This window comes from Diorhabda carinulata, chromosome 1 (assembly GCF_026250575.1).
Source record: "Diorhabda carinulata isolate Delta chromosome 1, icDioCari1.1, whole genome shotgun sequence".
In the NCBI taxonomy this organism is placed as follows: Eukaryota; Metazoa; Arthropoda; class Insecta; order Coleoptera; family Chrysomelidae; genus Diorhabda; species Diorhabda carinulata.
The window spans coordinates 31,568,491-31,588,757 of NC_079460.1; the positions used below are offsets into that span (position 1 = coordinate 31,568,491).

The window sequence follows — 20,267 nt, forward strand, 5'->3', positions numbered from 1 at the left end:
GTACGTTTAAAAGAAAAAGTCAATAATTGCTCTTTTTTGTAAGCCATACAATTTCCTGTCATTTTGAAGTGATTTTAGCAGTATCTCTTTTTGGATCCTTCATCTTTCATACTACGTATTTTTCTTAATCAGACCGAATAAACTTTAGCATTCCACGTAGGACTGGCCAGATTCAAAAAATTTATGGTCAATTTTATTGACGTGTGTGGCATGGACAGTAAACGTAAAATTTGGCAATATTTTTGTTTTTATTATTTTATTAAATGATTTAGGCAAATTTTGAACATACTGAAAAATAAAAAAACAAACAGTCATACGTTATCATTGTTTAAAAAAACACCATCAATAAGCAAGATCAGAAAAGCTGTTGTTTCACTCAAAATATACATAAACGACTATGCATAAGTTGTGAATACTTTAAACAGCATACCTTTGTGATAAACAACAGAATTGCAAGTAGAAAAAACGATACGTACAATAACAATATTTAATTTGCAATATTCTATGTCGGCTTTTTTAGAAGCAATCACATTTTCATAACTGCTGTGATGTCTCTCCAGTTCTACTTTACTTGTTTTAATTATATTGTCACTTTTTCAAACGATTTATTCAGTAGTATTGGAAATACAAGATGGTCGACGCTACAAAAATGAAGTACATATTTTTTGATAATCCTAATCAAATAATAGCTTTGGAAATACAACATACACACAATATTGCATAACGTCGGAATGTTTCTTCAGCGTGAACTCAAACATAATAAGTTCTTAACCATGTTAATAAATTAAATTTGGAATCAGCCAAAAAACCTACATACCGTATTATGCGTACGTACCAGACAATTGAAACTACTAGATTAGAGCATTTTTAAAATGCTATTATTTGAGAATCCAGTAAGATGGGCTGGGACAGAAAAGCTGACACTTAGATGTTACAATGTTATGAATAAGTGCTAGTGAAAGATCGACAAGAGACTTTTGGAATTTACGAAGAACGAAAATGGCAACGTGTATTGCATGATTCATCGATCTTATTACTAAAAAGCTGCAGTAGAGTCATAAAAATATTTACGAAAAAGAAGATACTTGCCGTACCGTACGGAAACTATATGTATGAATGTCTGGAGTACGTACTTTGACAAATGTAACTCAGAGGGGGCAAACGCCTAGGGAGAAACCAACTTAAACGATTATGGCGCCCCATACCGATTTGTAAGTTAACAGTTGATGTTATAAATAATTGAAATTCTGTTAGTTCATAATAATAAAATTGAAACGGTTGCTATCCTCATCCCACGGAATACCGGTGTCTTAACCTCTATAATACGAACTCCGCATGTTAAGATAATCGTTTCTCCAATTTCAAGCGGTGAATAGGGAATCTGGGCGATTCCTGTTTGTTAACGCTGTGCTGTGGTATAGTTATAGGCAATTACTTATTAAAAGTTTTATGAACACTCACTTTGCACTCTTAGGCTCAAGACATCATTCTGTGAACGTACACCTGCTTGTTTTCACTCAGTATACGTGAAAAAACTATACTATGAAAAAAGTAATATTTGAATATTTCAATAAAAAGAATAGATCGCATTGAAGCACGAAATTATCATACTTAAACTTACGTGCTTTGTAGTTTGACCTATTATATATTGAATAAATAATAAATAAAAATAGAATCCGATAGACATAGACACAAAGAAATATGAGATAAGGCCCTAATCTTATCAAATTTGTTGAATCTCTTATTTAGAAATACCGAAGTGATAGCAACGGTCGTTATTTCTTTTTATTAAAACATTCTTATTTTATTCTTATTATTCAGAAATAGATACTAACTAAATATAAAATTTATAGAAGCACAATTAAATAATACACGACAAGTTATTCTGTTATATTAAATTTCCGTATTCACAATCCAGGGAGATATTTACCATATTTACAAACCCATGAGAAATGGAAATTGGTATAATATAAAATTGACAATAATGTCATTATTATCAATTTGGGTACAAAATCAATGGAATTAAAGTTGGTAAAAAATTTTTGAAATCAGTTCAACATATTAAAGCGGTTATAGCATTATAATTTTTGGTATAATTGAATTTCGAAGGATCTATCTGAAACCTACATCCTATAATCGGCGGTGCATGACGGCTAGACGACCTGAAGACGGACACCGAAATGGTGTCGTGTGTGTCATATCTTAAAAACGACACTGTATCTGACTTCTGAACCTACCACAATCAAGAATCTACAATCAAATCGCGTTGCGTTCTACTCGCGTGCGGTACATACAATTTATTCTCTCCAGCTTAAGTTGTTCGGAAATTGGACCTTCAAGAAAAATTCTTGCCTCTAGGCATAGGTCTTCCAATAAAAAATTCAAAACTGAAATTTATTATTTGTATAGTTGTTTTTATTGCGGGTAATTTTTAATATTGTTAATAATATGAAGCGTAAGAAAATTCTGAATTGGTTCTTGTGGTTTTTGTGTTTTAATGAAATAGCAATTTACTGTTCGTGTTGGGCCTCTGATAATTCTGAAAGTTCCACACATATTAATAAATTTCAGAGTGCGCTGCAGCAACAGGTAAGTGGTCGACGATTCCAAGACCATTTTCAATACCCCAAATCTTTAGAATTGTTTTAATTTACTATCATCTAAAATAATTTGTTTTCCGTTTATAGAAAATTGCTTCACTTACAAATAGTTATAATAATTATAAATATGTTCCAATGAAGGAATACAGTTTCCGAATATTAAATTTAAATTTGATTATCAAATTCAACGATAAATTCCAAAGTTTTGGCTATTTTAGATTCAAAATTGGGAATTATTTGCACGAGGTTTCCGAATTTATAGGTATTCTAATTTATCATTACTAGTGGAGGGCATATGCATATTTTTCTTGACTCTTATTAAAATGATAATAAAATGTGTATGATTCTGCATAAAAAGTCCGAGTAACTCAATTCATTTGAATATTTAATATGAAAAAATTTTCTGTTATACATATTGTAGAATGCCAAATTTGATTATTATCACTACATCTTTATCAGTTAGTATTCCTTTTAAAAGAGTTCTATTACTAATAATGCGAATATATATTCAAAATAACTCGTCCGATCAAGAATATGTTAAATTTAATAACGTACCGAGCTATCCTTATCGAAAATATATAAAGAAAACTCAATTCTGCTCTAATAGTCCAATAAAATGAAGCGGTAAGCCTGTTAAAATTCAGTTTAGAGTAGAATGATACGTTATATAAGCAGAGCAGAATGTACTCACGTTTACTGCCGAGGCATTGTAATCTGAGCGAAACACATAATGAAGTCTTTACTCCTATTTTTTTCTCAAGGTGTAAACATAATTCATTATCAAAATTAAAATCATTGTATATGGTTTAACTATTCAATAATTTATTTTAAAAACATCGTATAATTTGTGAGACTTTGTAGTATAAGTGTTTTCATACTGGAAGTAACTAGTTCGACTAATATGTAAGTGTGGAGGCATATATTGGAATTCTCTATACATTTTTGCAATTAAATATTCAAAACTGACAAACATCGAATTGAATATGTATCAAAATGGCAGTTCCTACCTACTCGATAACGGCGCTCATGATAAAGCGTTTATAACGTTGTAGTTATGAATAAATATAATATTATATTTATAATATAATATTTTTAGAAAGTATAATTATGAAGATTTGGAAAAAAGTTTCCTCTAAAATGTAGGTATTAAAATTTCCTATAAAATTGTCTTTAATTACTCTTGACGTTTTTTAAATAGAAGCCGAGATATTTGCAATAAACAATTCTTTATGGCTAACAGCTTGGAATTTTAAACTATTGGAATATTTCAACGTTTTTGTTTTGAATCATATCTATCTATCTAACAAGTAATATCAGAGAATTAGTTTTATTATATTATGTTGTTTATAATTTACTATAGATTAATTTTGCAATATTTCAGGCGGATAAGCTATAAAATTGAATTGTTTATTGCAAATATCTTGGTTTCTATTGGAAAAACGTTAAAAGTGATATGGGGCAATTTTTGTAGGAAACATTTTAAATATTTTTTGTCTTTTATATTTTACATCAAAAAAATTCAACATTTTACAACAATAAACCTTTTAAACATTTCTTAAAATGAACCATTCGTATGATAATTTGAGAAATAATTTATTTATAAACTTCTCAAAATAATCTTCAGTTTCATTCATTTTCTAATATAAGGATAGTTTGAGATTAACATTTTCGCTACGGTGATTAAATTGTTACTTTTCGCCATATCTATGTTGTTAACTGTCAATATTTTACCCAAATCTGTTAGATAGAGTAGTTTTTTTTACTCATAAAAAAACTGTTTTCGGTATTGGGTAAAAATGGAGAATAAATAATTTTTACGTGGAAAAACAATTAAAGAAACAGGAAAAGTAACTATATGAGAGTGCTCCGTTCCATGGAATGATTTATAAGTAGTCCTCTGTTATTAAAGTGACCATATGAACAAGGATGATGCTACTGATCCCAGACTGTCAGTTACTCTAAGGAGTTCATAAATAGTAAATAAAAGGCGTACCCTTATACGTAGCTATTGTCGAATAAATGTCCGCGAGATAGCTAATGAAGTTAATATTACAAGGGAATACAAGGGAACAGATATTTTGCATTACTTATGAAAAAGTTATCTGCAAGGATGCTGACGCGATTGCTTGATGCTGAACAAAAGCTCGCTCGCATTAAAAGTTACTTTAGATGAATCACACCATTATACCCCAGAAACAAAAATACAGTCGAAGCAATGGATTTTATCCGAGGGAGATGCTTCCAAGAAAAAAACAGTTTTTTTGACCAATAAGGTCGTGTCCACAGTGTATTGAGATTCCAAAGATACAATCTTTATTAATTATTTAGCAAAAAACATTTGTTGGAAATAAGAGTTTTATTCAATCACTACAATGTGTTGTACTTACGTTACGAAAATTCAGCCGCACTGCATTTACTTTCTGTTTTGAACCTTGAAAAAGCGATTTCAGACAAATAAAGAATTTATGGCAGAGACAAACAAGGAACTTGTATAATAATAAATAAAATATTTTTTAAAGTAAACTATTATTTCCATTGAAAAATCATTCTTTCTAGATAACTTGTTACAAAGATGTTCAACAGGAGGAAGATCAGGTTATCCTCAAAAGATTTTCGGGATTCCTGCTAAAACTCCAGTAGGCTTTTTTGGACCGACAAATAATCATATAAGAATAGGATGGGCCATTTCGACATGAGATTTTTATTTATTCTCATATGCGGCATTGGAAATTTAACGGTTTGAATTGAATATAGAAAAATCCAATCACACGAATATTAATGCAAATAATATATGTATTTCCTATTACTCAAAATAAAAATCTAAAAAGAATTTGTTCATTCAGGTTAAAGAATAAAAACATTACAACGATAAAAATCTGTAAAAACTGGATTTTATAAAATTCCCAACAAAGCCTTAAGCCTAATTTACACAGATATTACAGAATGACATTAAATAACGGAAATAACGTATTTATTCAGCACCAAATAATGAAATATAGGCGATAGAGGGGTGTTGTTTTTGTTGCAGGAACAGCTTTTTAGAGGGAGGATAAACCATATCTGTTAGACGGCCGATTAAAGAGTCTAAAAAGCGAGATTTCCTGTGAAGCTATGGGATACCTTGTGGGTATATGAAGAGTTTGGATTAGGTATTTACTTTTCGGTCCACTAACCAGATACAACACAGAGAAAAAAGAGAAAAGTGAATACGTTCGGCTTTGGAAAATAATTTAATTGAGTGCAATGAATGCCGTAATCAGGGACTCTTGGGAGAGTTCATTCGGTGAGGAAGTTCATTCGAAAGGACACATTTGTAATGACTTCAGGATTCATCCATTTAGGAAGGTTGTTTATGATGGAAGAATAAGTACATTTGCGAGCTTAAAGGGCGAGTGAAATAGGAGAAGGGCTCAATGAGTCCAGAGATTTTTTGTCGCCGGTTATTTACTAAATTTATAAGGCGGCGTTGAATTTCTTTCATGCTTTATCTTTAAGTTCATTGCTGTTTTTTATAACTTGAATGGTATTATGAGTTGCAGTTCCCAGTTCAAAAGATGATATAGACATTCCTTTGGGATCTAGTACCACGGAGATGAGTGTCTAGATTTGAATAAAATAATTCTTATTTCTTATTTTTAAAAGGGTTATCGCGCTAAATTATATTTAAACATAACTTTTTTTTCAGAACATTGTCACAATTTTGGGTTCCATAGAAGAAAGATTGCGAAATCTAGATAATGTATACTCCATGCAACTATCACAAAATCTAGAAACTAAACTAGATCAATATAACAGAAAACTGGAAAGTTTAGATACGAAAATTATTAGATTGGAGGCATTGATGATGCTTAACTTGGGAAAAATATCTGAGAATATTAGTACTAAAAATTTCAAAGACGATTTGACCAAGACTGATGTTTTCAGAAAATTAGACTCGATATATGAAGGAATAAATCATAGGTTGAACTATATTGAGAGGAAGATTGATACCAGTTCTGTAAAACTTCAGGTATTTTATGTGTAATTAGTTTATACAAAGTCCTTTCGACTATAGGAGATTCATACATTTTTTTTTCACATTGTACCGGGTGTCCCAATAAGAATGGCTCTCGGCCATATCTCGGGAACCGTTTATAGTGTACAGCTTCGGGAAAAAAATTATAACAAAAATGACCTTGAGAAAAACCTGGAAATTATTTACAGAGTTGTAAGTCCACCGCTAGAGGGCGTAATTAAATACCAAAAATTATAAAATGAATAATTTACGAATTTTGCCTTATTAAGATGCATTTAAACCATGATTATCGTATTATAATTCCGTGATAAATTAATCATTTTATAGTTCCATATTCAAGAATTTTTACTGTTATAATAATAAATATAAAATAATGAAAATTTTATTAATACTCAGAACTTTTACAATCTTCTCCTTTAAGTCTCTAAAGTAACTCAGGAACCATCTATTGACGGTACTCTGAGAGTAGTTATTGTCCCCCAATAAGTAGAATGTTCAGATCGTTATGAATTATGTAATTAGAAACACACCAAGGGGATGTACTTAACATACGGAGTGTTTTAGATTGAAATGTTTGGAGTATGTTCGTACTTGAAGGTTTACTGTAGCCCTACCTCTATTCCATACGACCAAATTGGTATGAATATAATTTTGTAGATTAGCAATTTATCTTCGAGACTTAGTTGAGACCTGTTGTTAAGAAGTCAGTGCATATTTTTTAATTTCAGATCGAAATGTTTTCTCTTGTTTTTGATATGTATTTTCCATGTGAATTTTCCATCTAGATGCAACCTTAAGTACTTAACAACTGGATTTATTAGAATAGGAATATTATACGAGGATATATTGAAAAATATTTTATTACTCAACATATTCTCTTAATTGGATACATTTATTACAGCGAATCTGCAACGTTTTTAGACCTTCCAAATAAAATGTTTCTTGCTCTACAAACCAGACTTCCACAGCTTTTATTACCTCCTCGTTGAAAAAAATTTATGACCTTTTAAACTTTTTTTCAGTAGAGGAAAGAGATGATAGTCAGGCGGTGCCAAAGCTGGTGAATAAGGAGGGTGTTCTGGTCATTCAAATCTTAAATCACAAATTTTTTGCATGGCCACATGAGATTTGTGTGCAGGGGCGTTGTCAATAAACACCTTTGGATAGCTTCCCGCGTCAGTTCTTCAGTTATTGTTCTACCCTATTCCAGATTTTTGGACAAGAAACTTCTTAGGTCTTAGAGAACCATAGTGGCGCCATTCCATCGATTGTTGCTTTGTTTCTAGATCGTAGAAATATACCCAAGTCTCACCCATAGTAACAATTCGATTTAAGAAGTCTACATCGTTTTCAAATCGAGCACAGATCGAACGCGATGCTTCTACCCTCGCAAGCTTTTGGTCAACATTCAAACTTTTGGGGATCCGTTTTGCAGCAATTTTTCTCATGTCCAAATTGACGTGAACTATATGATGAACGCGTTCGTATGAAATATTCAGTGCTTCAGATATCCGGTTTAGTCCAATTCGACGGTCTGATAAAATCATGTCATGAACTGCATCGATATTTTCGGGGAGTGACACAGAAACTGGCTTTCCCGATCGGTTATCATCTTCAATGAAAAATTTACTTCTTTTGAAGCTTGCAGTCCAATTTTTCACGGCCGCATACGAAGGACATTGATCACCAAGGGTATTAAGCATATCTTCGTAAATCTTAAAACACCTTACCTCTTAACACTTTTAAATACAGGTACTTGATGATGGCTCGACACTCCGATTTCCACAATTTTGGTGGACATCTTTTTTCTTTTAATTTATTGCGTAACTCTGGTTTACTTTTTTGACGTTAAACTTAACACTGAAACTTCTAATAAGTTATTGTTCGTTGCTATGGTAACGCAATACATCCTAGTAGATGAAAATTTGCGGACAAGCAGATTCTCTTGTTGTAAGTGATATTTGTAGTGATTTATGGCATTGGCGTTAATTTTCCACTGATGGAACCAGTTTTGTAACAAATATAAATGATTTTGTACTTTTTCTGCAGCTATAGATGGGTCTATATCTGTTGCCATGATTGCCGTGTCGTCTGCAAAGGTTGCTATGTATCGTCTGTGGTTGGAATGTCTACTGTAAATTTCTGATACAGAAATGTGCCGAGAGCGCTACCCTGAGCTACTCCAGATTCTATGGTATGGTCATTTCAGTAGGTACCTTCAATTTTAACTTAAAACTAGCAGTCGATATAAGATTTTAAAATAAAGTATAGTTGTTTTTTTATTATGGTTCATTATGCTGTGGCATTGTTGAATTGTGGAATTGTCCGCCTCTGAACCCCAATTGGTACTGTGGTATGACTTTATGAGAACAACTGGATAGTATCGGAGAGGTAATATAGTCGGAGGCGTATTGAAGATTACTATTAATAGAACCACTGTTTTACTTGGTAGCTTCTGTAGTAGTTCTTCGATTATAAGATCATACCCAGGAGCTTTCTTGGGAAAATTTTATTTGTTGTCAAACTTCTGACGGAGTAAATGTCAACAAAGGTAGAGATAATTTCATTGTTGTTATTATTATCCGGGACAGAGAATACATTTGCAAGGTGTTCTGCAAAAACTGTCGTTTATAGCAACCAAGGTCAAATGTGATTATCAGAAAGTTGAGTTAGTTACTGTCGATCGTTTATGTTTTTTTGTAGCTTTCTTCACGAGAAAGATTCGAAACATGAGTCTGGAGGGACTCATTATTTGCTTCAGGTAGTCTGTTTGGTCTGTGGCTTATTCTGTTTAAGTATGTTTTGTTTAAAGGATTTCTGGTGTGTTGCCATATACGTCGCACTCGACTACAAGTTCTCTTTGGTGGGGGAATGTTATGGTTTTCTTGTGCACTTTTTTGTCGCAGTGGTGATGCTTCATACCCTGCTTTTTGTATGACTGTTGTTATATAGTCTACAGCTTGGTCAATATCTTGATTTTCTTTTATCTTGATATCTAGTCTAATGTTAGTTTTTATTAGATTTTGAAAACGATACGAGTTTGTTACATGCGTACTTATAGTTATTATTATTGAGCTATGGTCTGATGATTGATCAAAATTTGACTCTATTAAACTCTGGTGGGCACCTATTCCTTTTATTACCACAAAGAATACCAGATCTGGTATCTTGTTGACGTCCGTAAGAGAATCCGTAAGAGAGTCCGTAAGTTGACTCACACGTTGATAGATAGTTCATGTTATTTTATTGCATAATAGTCATTAGTCTCATCCTTTAGATAAGATTAGTCTGGGACCCCATGTTGTGTGTTTGGCGTTTCAATCTCCTTCAAATAGTCCTCCTAGAAATGTTGGACCAAAAGTCTGTAGGAAATCACGATACTCTTCATTGGATAAAGAATGTCTTGGATTGCTGTAAATTATTGCTAAGGTGAGAGAAGTATTTGTTTCTAGTTTAATGGTTGCTGCTTGAATTTTATTTGTGATATAAGGTTTCATTGTATAATGTTCGTATTAATAACAGCAGATTGAGCATTCAAAATCGATCGAGATGGTGTTTAAATTTTAACTCGCTTCAACTTCTTCAACTGAATTTACAACTGAAAAAATGTTATCGACTTACCACCGCATTTCTGTCAGTGGAAAATATACTCGTAAAAGATCATATGCAATGATGATTTCTGATACTACAACGATAAAATGTTTTGATGGATAGAGTATCAGTTGGTATTAGCTAACGAGCCTCTTTCAATAGTGATACATTGCATTTCGATTATAAGTACTTATTTTGTATTTCATTCCGTTATTGATGATAACATGATTATATACGCCAAAGATGCGCAGGAAACGGTCAATTATTAATAGTATCCAATGTATTCAAACATTTGAAGACAAATTTACATCTTTTAGAAATTTTAAATGTCTTCTCATAGAATAGATTTGAACTACCTTTGCATGAATCCACTTTCTATTATTTTTCTACAGTTTAATAAACTTTTCAGGTACCGATTCCAACATTTAAATTCATTTGTTCCGTGAGATCCTGAGAATAATGTCCCCTTTTGCGCTTTCCCGCTTTCAAAATCATTTTGACGGATGAATTATAGGACATTGAGATCACTTATATATGACCTTTCTTACACTTTTTGTGTCTGTAATATTTATTGTTCTTGTTTTTGAACGTATCAAATATTAACTTGAGTTCTAAATTAAAAAAGAAAAGGGAGGAACTAGAGAATATTATATATACGAATAGATAATGATGAAGATAATACATTGATAAGTCGGATAAGCCAGTTTATTAACGTTAAAAATGTTTTTTTTTTGCATTTTGCTTGTATAAAAATGAATAATTTTCAAATTATTTGGAAAGAATGCAAAATGTTCAAATGGACAATACAATAATTTTCAAGTGTTGTGTGGGAAACTCGGGCCACCAATAAAATTTATTCATTTTATAAAATTACTGGCGACGCTGATCAGGATAATGGCACGAATTTTATTGTCATCAGCTCATAATAAGTGTGCGAAATTTCAAATAAATCCGATGTTTTGAAGTGTTCAAAAATCGACATTCATTAACCATAAACGTTTGTTCGTCAAGCAATGAAACGTCTTTTATTTTAAAAATAATAACGTTTTGTTCTAGGAAACGGTAGAAACTACTGGCATACGTTTGGAAAAAATGGAAAGAGAAGCGATGAAACGCGATTCTAACTTTGAAAATGAGTTATCCATCACCATTTCTGGTATAAAGAATCTAACAACAAATTATAATAATTTAGAAAAAAAAATAGCAAATGTAACAGAAGACAATATGAATGTAAGTTATGAATATTAATACTAGTTTACAGTACATCTGTTGCCAAAGAAGTTTTAGCTGATGCTGACTGCATATGATATGCTTTTTTTTCACAAGTATAATTAGAATATTTCAATGTATTTACTAAAAACAACTTTAATAAAAAAATCAATCATTTTTAATGAATCGGGTCTTTCTGGAAAAAATCTGTGTATCCAGTAATCGAGGAGTTCCTATAACAATCTGGCGCTGCAAAACATTTTGTTTTGAATTTATGTACATTTTTACTTATTATCACTTAACGCTCCATTGTATGAAATACTGCTCGAAGCATTATTCTGTCAGCTCGAATCAGATTACTGATTTTTTCGAAATTTCACAATAATTATTTGCCCAACTGTTATACTTTTTTGGTGAAACAACTTTGATACGGATTAAGACTACAGCTATACTGATTTGTCTACAGTAGCGATAATCACTGCATTCTTAACATAATGTTTCTTGGTAATAGCTGTCGGTTGCTTGTTTGCTCAAGCCCAATCAGTCCATTACTTAATAGCGATACTTCGTACGGTTTCCATTATCAAGTTTATTGATTTTTCAGGTATGTAAACACACTTACACTTTATTAACGAAATATAATATTGAAAACAGAAAATCTATGAATAAATTACACGACAATATTATTGGAAATCTTCAATATGTCGATAACAAAACTAGTCAACATGTCAAAATATCTGAAGATACGAACACGTTACTCAAGCAAATAAGGGTGGATTTAAAAGAAGATTTTAACAATTATGCAAATAAAGTAAGTAATGAGTGTAAAATATTTATAACCAAAACAGCTAAAAATTAATCTACTCAATAATAAACGGAAATTTCTTCCTCAAAATAGGCGTTGACGTATATAATAACGTCATCATCTAATCAAAATATCTCTTCTGAAGTGACACTTTAAAGATTAGAAAATAGGAAAAAGTCACTTGGGTCAAGATCTGGTTAATACGGTGGATAGTCAAACAATTTGAAGTACAATTTTTCAATTTTAGCCATGGCGGTTACAGAAGTGTGATGCGTTATCCTGATGAAAGAGCACTTTCTTTTTCACAAAATACGGTCACTTTTTTGCAATTATTTTTTTTTGGCTTTCTAAACAAGGATGCGTTATACTCTCTTGTTATTCTTCCACCTGTATGAAGATAGTTGATGAGCACAATCCCATGAGTAAAAAAGGTCTGTCAAGCTGATACGGTCACTTCACAATCGTAAATGATGGTGCAGAATCTCCGTACAAACTTTTATTTGCGTAGGCGTAGGCTGTCTTTCAAAAACAAATATTTCATATCTTCATATCTTCACTCACACAACGAGTTATTCATACGACTGTCAACCACAAACGAAGCGTCCAAAGTGACTAAATTTTAATGATAATCTCACAACTCTAACGCTAACATATTTCTCTAATTATATTGTTAAGTGTTGAAATATTGTGGTTGAGGTCGGAAACTTTTCAGAAAACCTTCGTATGTAATTGTCTGTGAGGATTATACAAAACTGAGCGAGCAATAGCTATTTTTGTATAAATCCTTCAAGTTTTGTGAAATACCCATTTGAATTCAACAGGTCTAAAAATCCCCTTTCTTGCTCTACCATTTACAAATAATTATTTATTCTTAGACTAAAATACGTCGTTAAAAAAAATTTAACTACTCTCTTCAATCATGATCAAAGGTTCATTTAAGTTAAAATTATAATAACTTTGGGAAAAGAAATTCAATCAAATTTGTTGTGTTTCAAGCCGACACAAAACTCGTTGGTTTCTTAGGTTTATAAACGAATATCACGTGGAAAAGTTGAATTGAAAATATCTGGCTATTTGTTGGAAAATTGTATCGAAAGAAAAGTCGAGAAATAATTAGCTTCGCTCGCGGTCTGTTACATTTCCATCACTATCTGTACATTTATGGATACCTGTCAGGGTCTGAAAGTGACAGTAATAATTAAATGGCTTAATGAGATTTTTTGTTGTTTCCAAGTGCAACGAAATTGTCTCAACTCGTGTTAGCGAGGTCGATAGCGAGTAGCGGCATGACAACTAAAATTACTCGAGAATCCGCCTGCTTGAAAAAAAGTCACGGACGTGCTACCTACAAACATCTTATCCGTTGTTTAGTTATCGAATTGATAAATATGTACTATTTATTAAGTGGTGTACAAGGCATTACTTTATTGTAATGACGATAATTTGTTTTATCGAACTTATTTACTCAAAGATCAAATATTTACTTGTTATATACAAAATATGAAAAGTAAAAATTCTACAAAATATCAAAATTCCTAAGATAGATGATAACATCTTATAAAGTCCAAGAGGACTGATCGAAAAAAACGATGAATTATTTCATTAACAACATATGAAGAGGTCAAATAAAATTGGAATTATTCTCCTACGAAATACAGCCCTGGGCCAGTAATGCACTTATCCAATGTTAAATCAACGATTAGAGTAATTTCAGGAAGGCCTCTTTCGGTATGGCTTTCATCTGCGCTGTCGTCGTCTCTGTAGCACGGCGCGTGAAATAAGAAAGCCTTTGGTTGAGTTTTATCCGCATATTATTTCACAAATGTTCCAGTACTTCCTATAAAATTCGGAATTTTAAATTGTTCTCCTCGGAACAAACTCTGATCGCTCTATGTCTACACATCGAAGAAAATAGTGACCATGATGTTAGACTTTGATTGACGGGTCTTTTTATAACATCACAGGTTCTCTACTGATAAGGGATGTCAATTTCTCCATAAAGCTATCAAATACTTAAAAGTTTGCTTGAACGAATAAGTTTGACCATTTTTTGCAGAGTTCCATCTTTTTTGAGGTCGAAAGACATACTTACCTTCCACTTTTAAATTGTTCATACCACTCGAAAACAATCTTGAAAGTTACTGTATTATCACCATAGATAGATTTCAACATTTCGTGAACTTCTTCGGCACATTTAATATTGATGCGTCCTTCAAGATCCATGTTTCATGACATACAAACACTATTTCACTAAAGCGGCTATAGTTACAGACTCACAAGCTAGAAAGGCTCCAAACTTGTCATTGCTTACATCTATACATGGGGGTATGAGACATACCTAGTTGAAATGGATGCAGCGTGCGTAATTGCTATTACAGAAATTCATTCAACTTATTTGACCCGTACAAGGTTCAACAGAGTCATGGTGTTTGCTAACACATAAATCAAATCAAGTGTACATGATTAAGGGTTATACTTCAAGTAAATAACATATTCTATAGAAAGAAAAGTATTTTCCGGAAACTAAAATTTATATAATTTGGATTTTGGATGAATAATGTAACGTGGCAATAGTTAAACTATTAAATGGCCACCTATCCAGACCAGGATTTGTAGCTTTACTTCAAAATGGATATCAGTTTTGTCTAATATATTTTAGCTATATTATTGTACTAATATTATGGGAAGAGATGATGTGGAATTCACCATGATGACAGCCAAATTGCAAAAATTATGTCTAATAGTTGTCGATATAGTTAATCATTTTAGTGTAGTGAAGTTGATCATCTTAAGAAAATGAATCGATATTATATTGTCAAAACTGTTCGGATATCAACTTTTATACATTTTATAGGCTGGGCTTGTCTAGGACGTAAAATATAGATACTCCAAGTAACTAAATATAACAATTTCGTTAGGCAAGTCATAAAGAAGAATTGTTTTCGTCATTTTTAATCATTGTAAACCATTGCAAAATGAGTATGTGGTATGTTCAATTCCAAATTTACGAAACGATGTTTTTTAATAATTAGTGTCCAACTTTTTAGATCGACATATTCAGAGGTTATTTAAACAATGTATAATTCCAATTTTTAGGTTGCTGATATGAATTACGATACTGAAGATGGTATAAAAGGCATAACATCAGTGGTCAACGCTACAAAAATAGAATTACAAAACGGTTTGCGATCTTTAATGATACAAGTTGGAAAAATAACTCCTAAAATCAATGAATTCAATACAGGTGAGTATCATAAATATCAAAATTACGAAAGCTTTCCGAACCTTTGAGATGGGATTTTTTTTACACGCAATCGGAATATTGGTCCTATTATCGTCATAGACCTAGTGTCATTTGTTGAATATTTTTACAATTCTATCATAGTAGAACTTCTGTGGTTCACGAAAATTAGGGCGAAAATTAGGCAACATTATTTTCGACGTCTTATTTGTCCAAATGATAGTCAGATGATGCAATATCCAGGCTATTCAGTGGGTGTATTGAAACTTCTCAAACAAGTTGTGGTCTTTAATCTGGTTAAGTACTGTCAGTATTTTACTGAATCAACCGTTTGACAAAGTTCCAGAATTTCATAGTGTATAATTCCTTCCTTACGGCCCATCAAACCGAATTTTTTCGTGTGTCCAACTTTATCCAACTGATTGCAAACTGCTTGTTTGAGGTTCAGTTCACCAAGTGCACCAACGATATTTTGACAGATTACCAATCTATCTCGATCAGTTGCAAAATTTTATCGGCTTTTTCAGTTTAGAAGCCGATCAGTACAAGACAAATCGCAAATCACAACCAAATTTATACCACGGAAACATTCAAACCAATCACACATCTTCACCGTATCAGCACGAATTTATGACGTGTATAACTTTTTCTATAGCGTATTTCCTCAGAAATTTCACTCATCTTCAAACATTTATGATTTTTAACAGAAACGATGGCTAATAAAAGTTTCCTCACATAAATATCAACTTATGCTACCTGTGAATCGGAGAATACGCAAAATATTCATAGAAATAAATTAACAACTGAGGCTCATGGATGCCAAACTAGAACTTTTGTTGATGGATAACAAATAGAAAATAAAAAAAGTAAATAAAACCAAGAAGTACAAGTTTATTAAATAGAAATAGAAAAGAGAAATAACATGACAAATATTGTAAGTAGAGGATCAGCAAACATCACAAAATGAAAGTAGAAAAGAAACAATGCACATTATAGTTATTATGATATATAAACTTAAGTAACCAAGTTGTAACTAGGACGAAATCAATGAAGTTAGAAGAATTGGAAATCAAGCGATTAAAAGGAAACTAACACAAGAAAACGGAAAAAAAAATGGAAATATCCAGAAGAACCAAGAGATTAAAAGAAACAAGTACCAGATAGACAAGAATAACACCAAGATAAATACCAAAGATAATGAGATCCTATTAACAAAAATTAAAGAAGCAAAAAAGTACAGGACAGACAAACATAATAAGTTTATAGTGGACAATGAAGTACTCGGAGTTGAAGATAGATACGCTAACAACAAGATAAAGGGAGGAAAACCAGAAATAAAAAATTAGCTAGCTACATGGTTACATGGTACAAGGGCAATTAACATAAATAAATAGAAAACAAAAAACTAAAACAGACTGAAGGTATTGACACAACACATGAAAATCCTCAACAACGCAATTGACTCAATAATTCAGAAGAAATAAACATATATATATATATATATATATATATATATATATATATATATATATATATATATATATATATATATTTCCATCTTGAGCTTAAGATTCGACAGTTGAAGTCTCGAATTATTAATAAAATACCCTGTTTAAACTGAAATATGTAAATTACCTCATAACTTTCTAGTAAAAATGCGTAGGTATATATTGTAAAATGAAAAGGTTATATATTTACTGTTCCTCATAAGTTAAATAATTACTAAAGGGAAAGCATCATGCATCTTAAAATTTTTTGCATGTTTGGCTGTTTAGCATAATTCCTTTTTAATCATATTTCAATAACTAGTAGATATGTTTTATTCAAGTGTGTATAGGGTCCTTCACAAAGAGCTGAATCGATATGCATATGGGAAAGTACTGGGACTAGTGTTCTGAAAATTTGCTTGCATGGGTTTTCCGAAATGCTCGTTTTAGGTAAAATAATTTCAGTTTTCTGAAACTTCCGGTTATACCGGAAGAGCACCCAAAATTCATTATTTTAAACGGAATGCTATGATTTTTATTAAATTTTTAGAATCTACGCGAAATTTCAATGTAACTTTATATTAGACATCGTATCCCTTAAGTATATCATTTTTTAATGATTTCACATTTTCGAAATTTTTGGGCACATGCAGCCCTTCACTATAAAAATTATATTTCTAAGTTTAAGTGAGTCAGGTCTAATATTTTTGGTCGCAGTACTTTCCCATATACATATCGAATCAGCTCGTCGTGAAGGACCCTGTATATATATAAATATTAAAACATACAAACAGTATTTAAAATAAAAGCACTCCTTCTTTATTATTATTTTGAGACGTAATCAACTAAAATTTTATGTTAAGGTACTGATTATCAAGAATTGGAAAAAAAACTATCAGCAAACTTTGAAAAGATTCTAACAAATCAAGATGTATTTTTGGAAAGCTGTCACAGGCTACAAATGGACGAGTCTCAAATAGAATCAGAAATCAGCGTCATGTTGAATAAACTCATTGACATGTTAGAAAAGAAGTAAGAGATTTCTATGAACCCATACCTACCAAAAAATCCTTTGATCAATTCATCAATTCAGCTAATAAACACAATAAATATATCGAGAAAAATTTTATACATGAGTCCTGTAAGTTTGATATTGAATTCACCAACAATAATATTTTTCTATGTATACTTTTTTTGGCACCAATGACATAGTTGTTTGTTTGCTTACATACATATATATATATATATATATATATATATATATATATATATATATATCATATATTTTTTTTAGGTTAGCTACTGAAACGAAGGATATTAAAAATTTTGAAAAGAATCTGAAAAACCATGATAGCAGAATAAACAGGAACTTATTGCAAGCAAATGAGAATATAATATCTCTTTTTGAGAAATCCACAGCCAACAGTCAAATGCTGCTGAAAGATATAAGAAAAATTGGGAATGATTTAAATATATTATCTACTTTAGTTCAAAGTACTGTTAATGATGGCTCAGCAACTGTATCTGCAACAACAACTAAGGTATGAACTATAACAATAAAAATATGACAAAGTACTTTTAAATTAAATAAGATTAAGCATATATTTTGATGTTAATGAAATATTTAACATATGCCACTATAGAAAAGTGTGATTATAGCAGAGCCAACCTCTAAACTTAATACCAATTCCTCCTCTTGTGACAAAAAAAAATATTTGGTTGTTTCTAAATTATAATCTGTCCAACCTATCAATATGCTTCCAATTTAAGATGTACAATGTGACTCAATAAAAGCATATTTAAAGATGTAACTATCACAAAAAACCTGCAAACTTTACCCTCTTACGTGGAGTTGGTACCTTTCTTAATGGGAATAGAGGGTTCAAGTGATACTTATTGAGAAAATCTTCTGATTCCATGCACATTACTTCTTTATATTTGTCAAAAAAAAATTTGAAATTATCAAACTCATTAATAATTGAGATTGTTACATATGCATACATTTATATATACATTACATATAACCTGTTGATTTCATCAATTTAGAATTGAAATACATTACTATTTGAAATTAAAATTTTGTGTTTCAGATAATACTAGATAAACTAATATTTTTGGAAAAATCAACAAAAGAGATACAGTACAGTGTTTCTAATAAAAGGGCAGAAAATGTATCCAATCACCAAATATATAAAGAGTTACAGAAATCATTCAAATCAATAATAACTACTATTCAAAAACTTGAAAATTATACAATAGGGTCATGTGTACATCAAAATAATTTACATGATATGTTTGGAAACAATTCACAAAAAAATGTTGAACCATTAAACTCTTTTGTGCCTGAACATCCAACTGATCTTCAAAATAATGAAACAGTACGTGAGCTAATTGCAAGTATATTTGGTGAAAATCCAAATAGAACCAATCAAAAACAGAAAAAGAACTGTAATCAAAATATCAAAAATTTAATAGATATTAGAGCACATATAGAAGACTGTTCCGAAAACTCACAAGATTCTACAAAAGAGAAGAAAAAGAAATATGACATTGATATAAGAGGAGATATAACTGACAATGGCAAAGATGCAACTACAACTGAAGAAGGAATAATTTCCACGACCGAGAAAAGTATTACTGCAACTATAGAAGAAACAACACAACTGAATAATATTGAAACAACTACCTAAGATTAAGAAGGTGATAGGATTAGTTATATAGCTTAGTTTATAACAAATCTGAAATTGTTTTAAGCATTATATTACTTATTAATTTACAGCAAAAATTGAATACTTTAATATATAGTGAAATTATAGCTTCTCCTAAAAAGTTAATTCATCTTACCTGCAAGTGTATATAACTATTATTATATTCTCTTACTATTATTTTTGTTAAGTTTACACTAACAGATATTTATAATAAACAGTATTATGGAGATGATTTATTCAATTACATACAATATAAAAATAATATAAATCTAACAAAATAAAATAACTTCAATTATCAGTTTTATCAGTTCAATTTCAAACTATTTGTGAAAATATTAAAAAAACTACAGCGATTTTGTTGCCAAATTACATTCAAGCACTTTTCGTTTGGTCAAACAGAATTTACAATAATTTACTGATGTAAATTAGTCAGAATGGTTGACACCCTAAAATAAAAAAATTGCATAGGGTGAATAGTGACACAAAAAGCATCAATATAGTTTGGAATAAACATGAATGAATCATGGAAGTTTTAGCAATTGCTTTTAATATTTCCAATATAAAATTTCATAATGAAATTCCTAACTGACCATTTTTCTGTCTGGAACTTT

At 31.1% G+C, this 20,267-nt stretch overlaps 2 protein-coding genes across 2 annotated transcripts in view; one reads left to right on the forward strand and one right to left on the reverse strand.

The window, feature by feature from the left end:
• Positions 1–20,267, reverse strand: part of LOC130899111 (uncharacterized) — a 40,051-nt gene that overhangs the window by 18,767 nt on the left and 1,017 nt on the right. The gene's annotated exons all lie outside the window — the stretch shown is intronic.
• On the forward strand, positions 2,259–19,883 carry LOC130899118 (uncharacterized protein MAL13P1.304-like). The gene is made up of 8 exons (XM_057808897.1): positions 2,259–2,589; positions 6,286–6,609; positions 11,263–11,436; positions 12,020–12,226; positions 15,317–15,464; positions 17,812–17,980; positions 18,243–18,489; positions 19,039–19,883. The coding sequence occupies exons 1-8, from the start codon at positions 2,449–2,451 to the stop codon at positions 19,636–19,638; spliced, it is 2,010 nt and encodes a 669-aa protein (XP_057664880.1). The 5' UTR covers positions 2,259–2,448; the 3' UTR covers positions 19,639–19,883.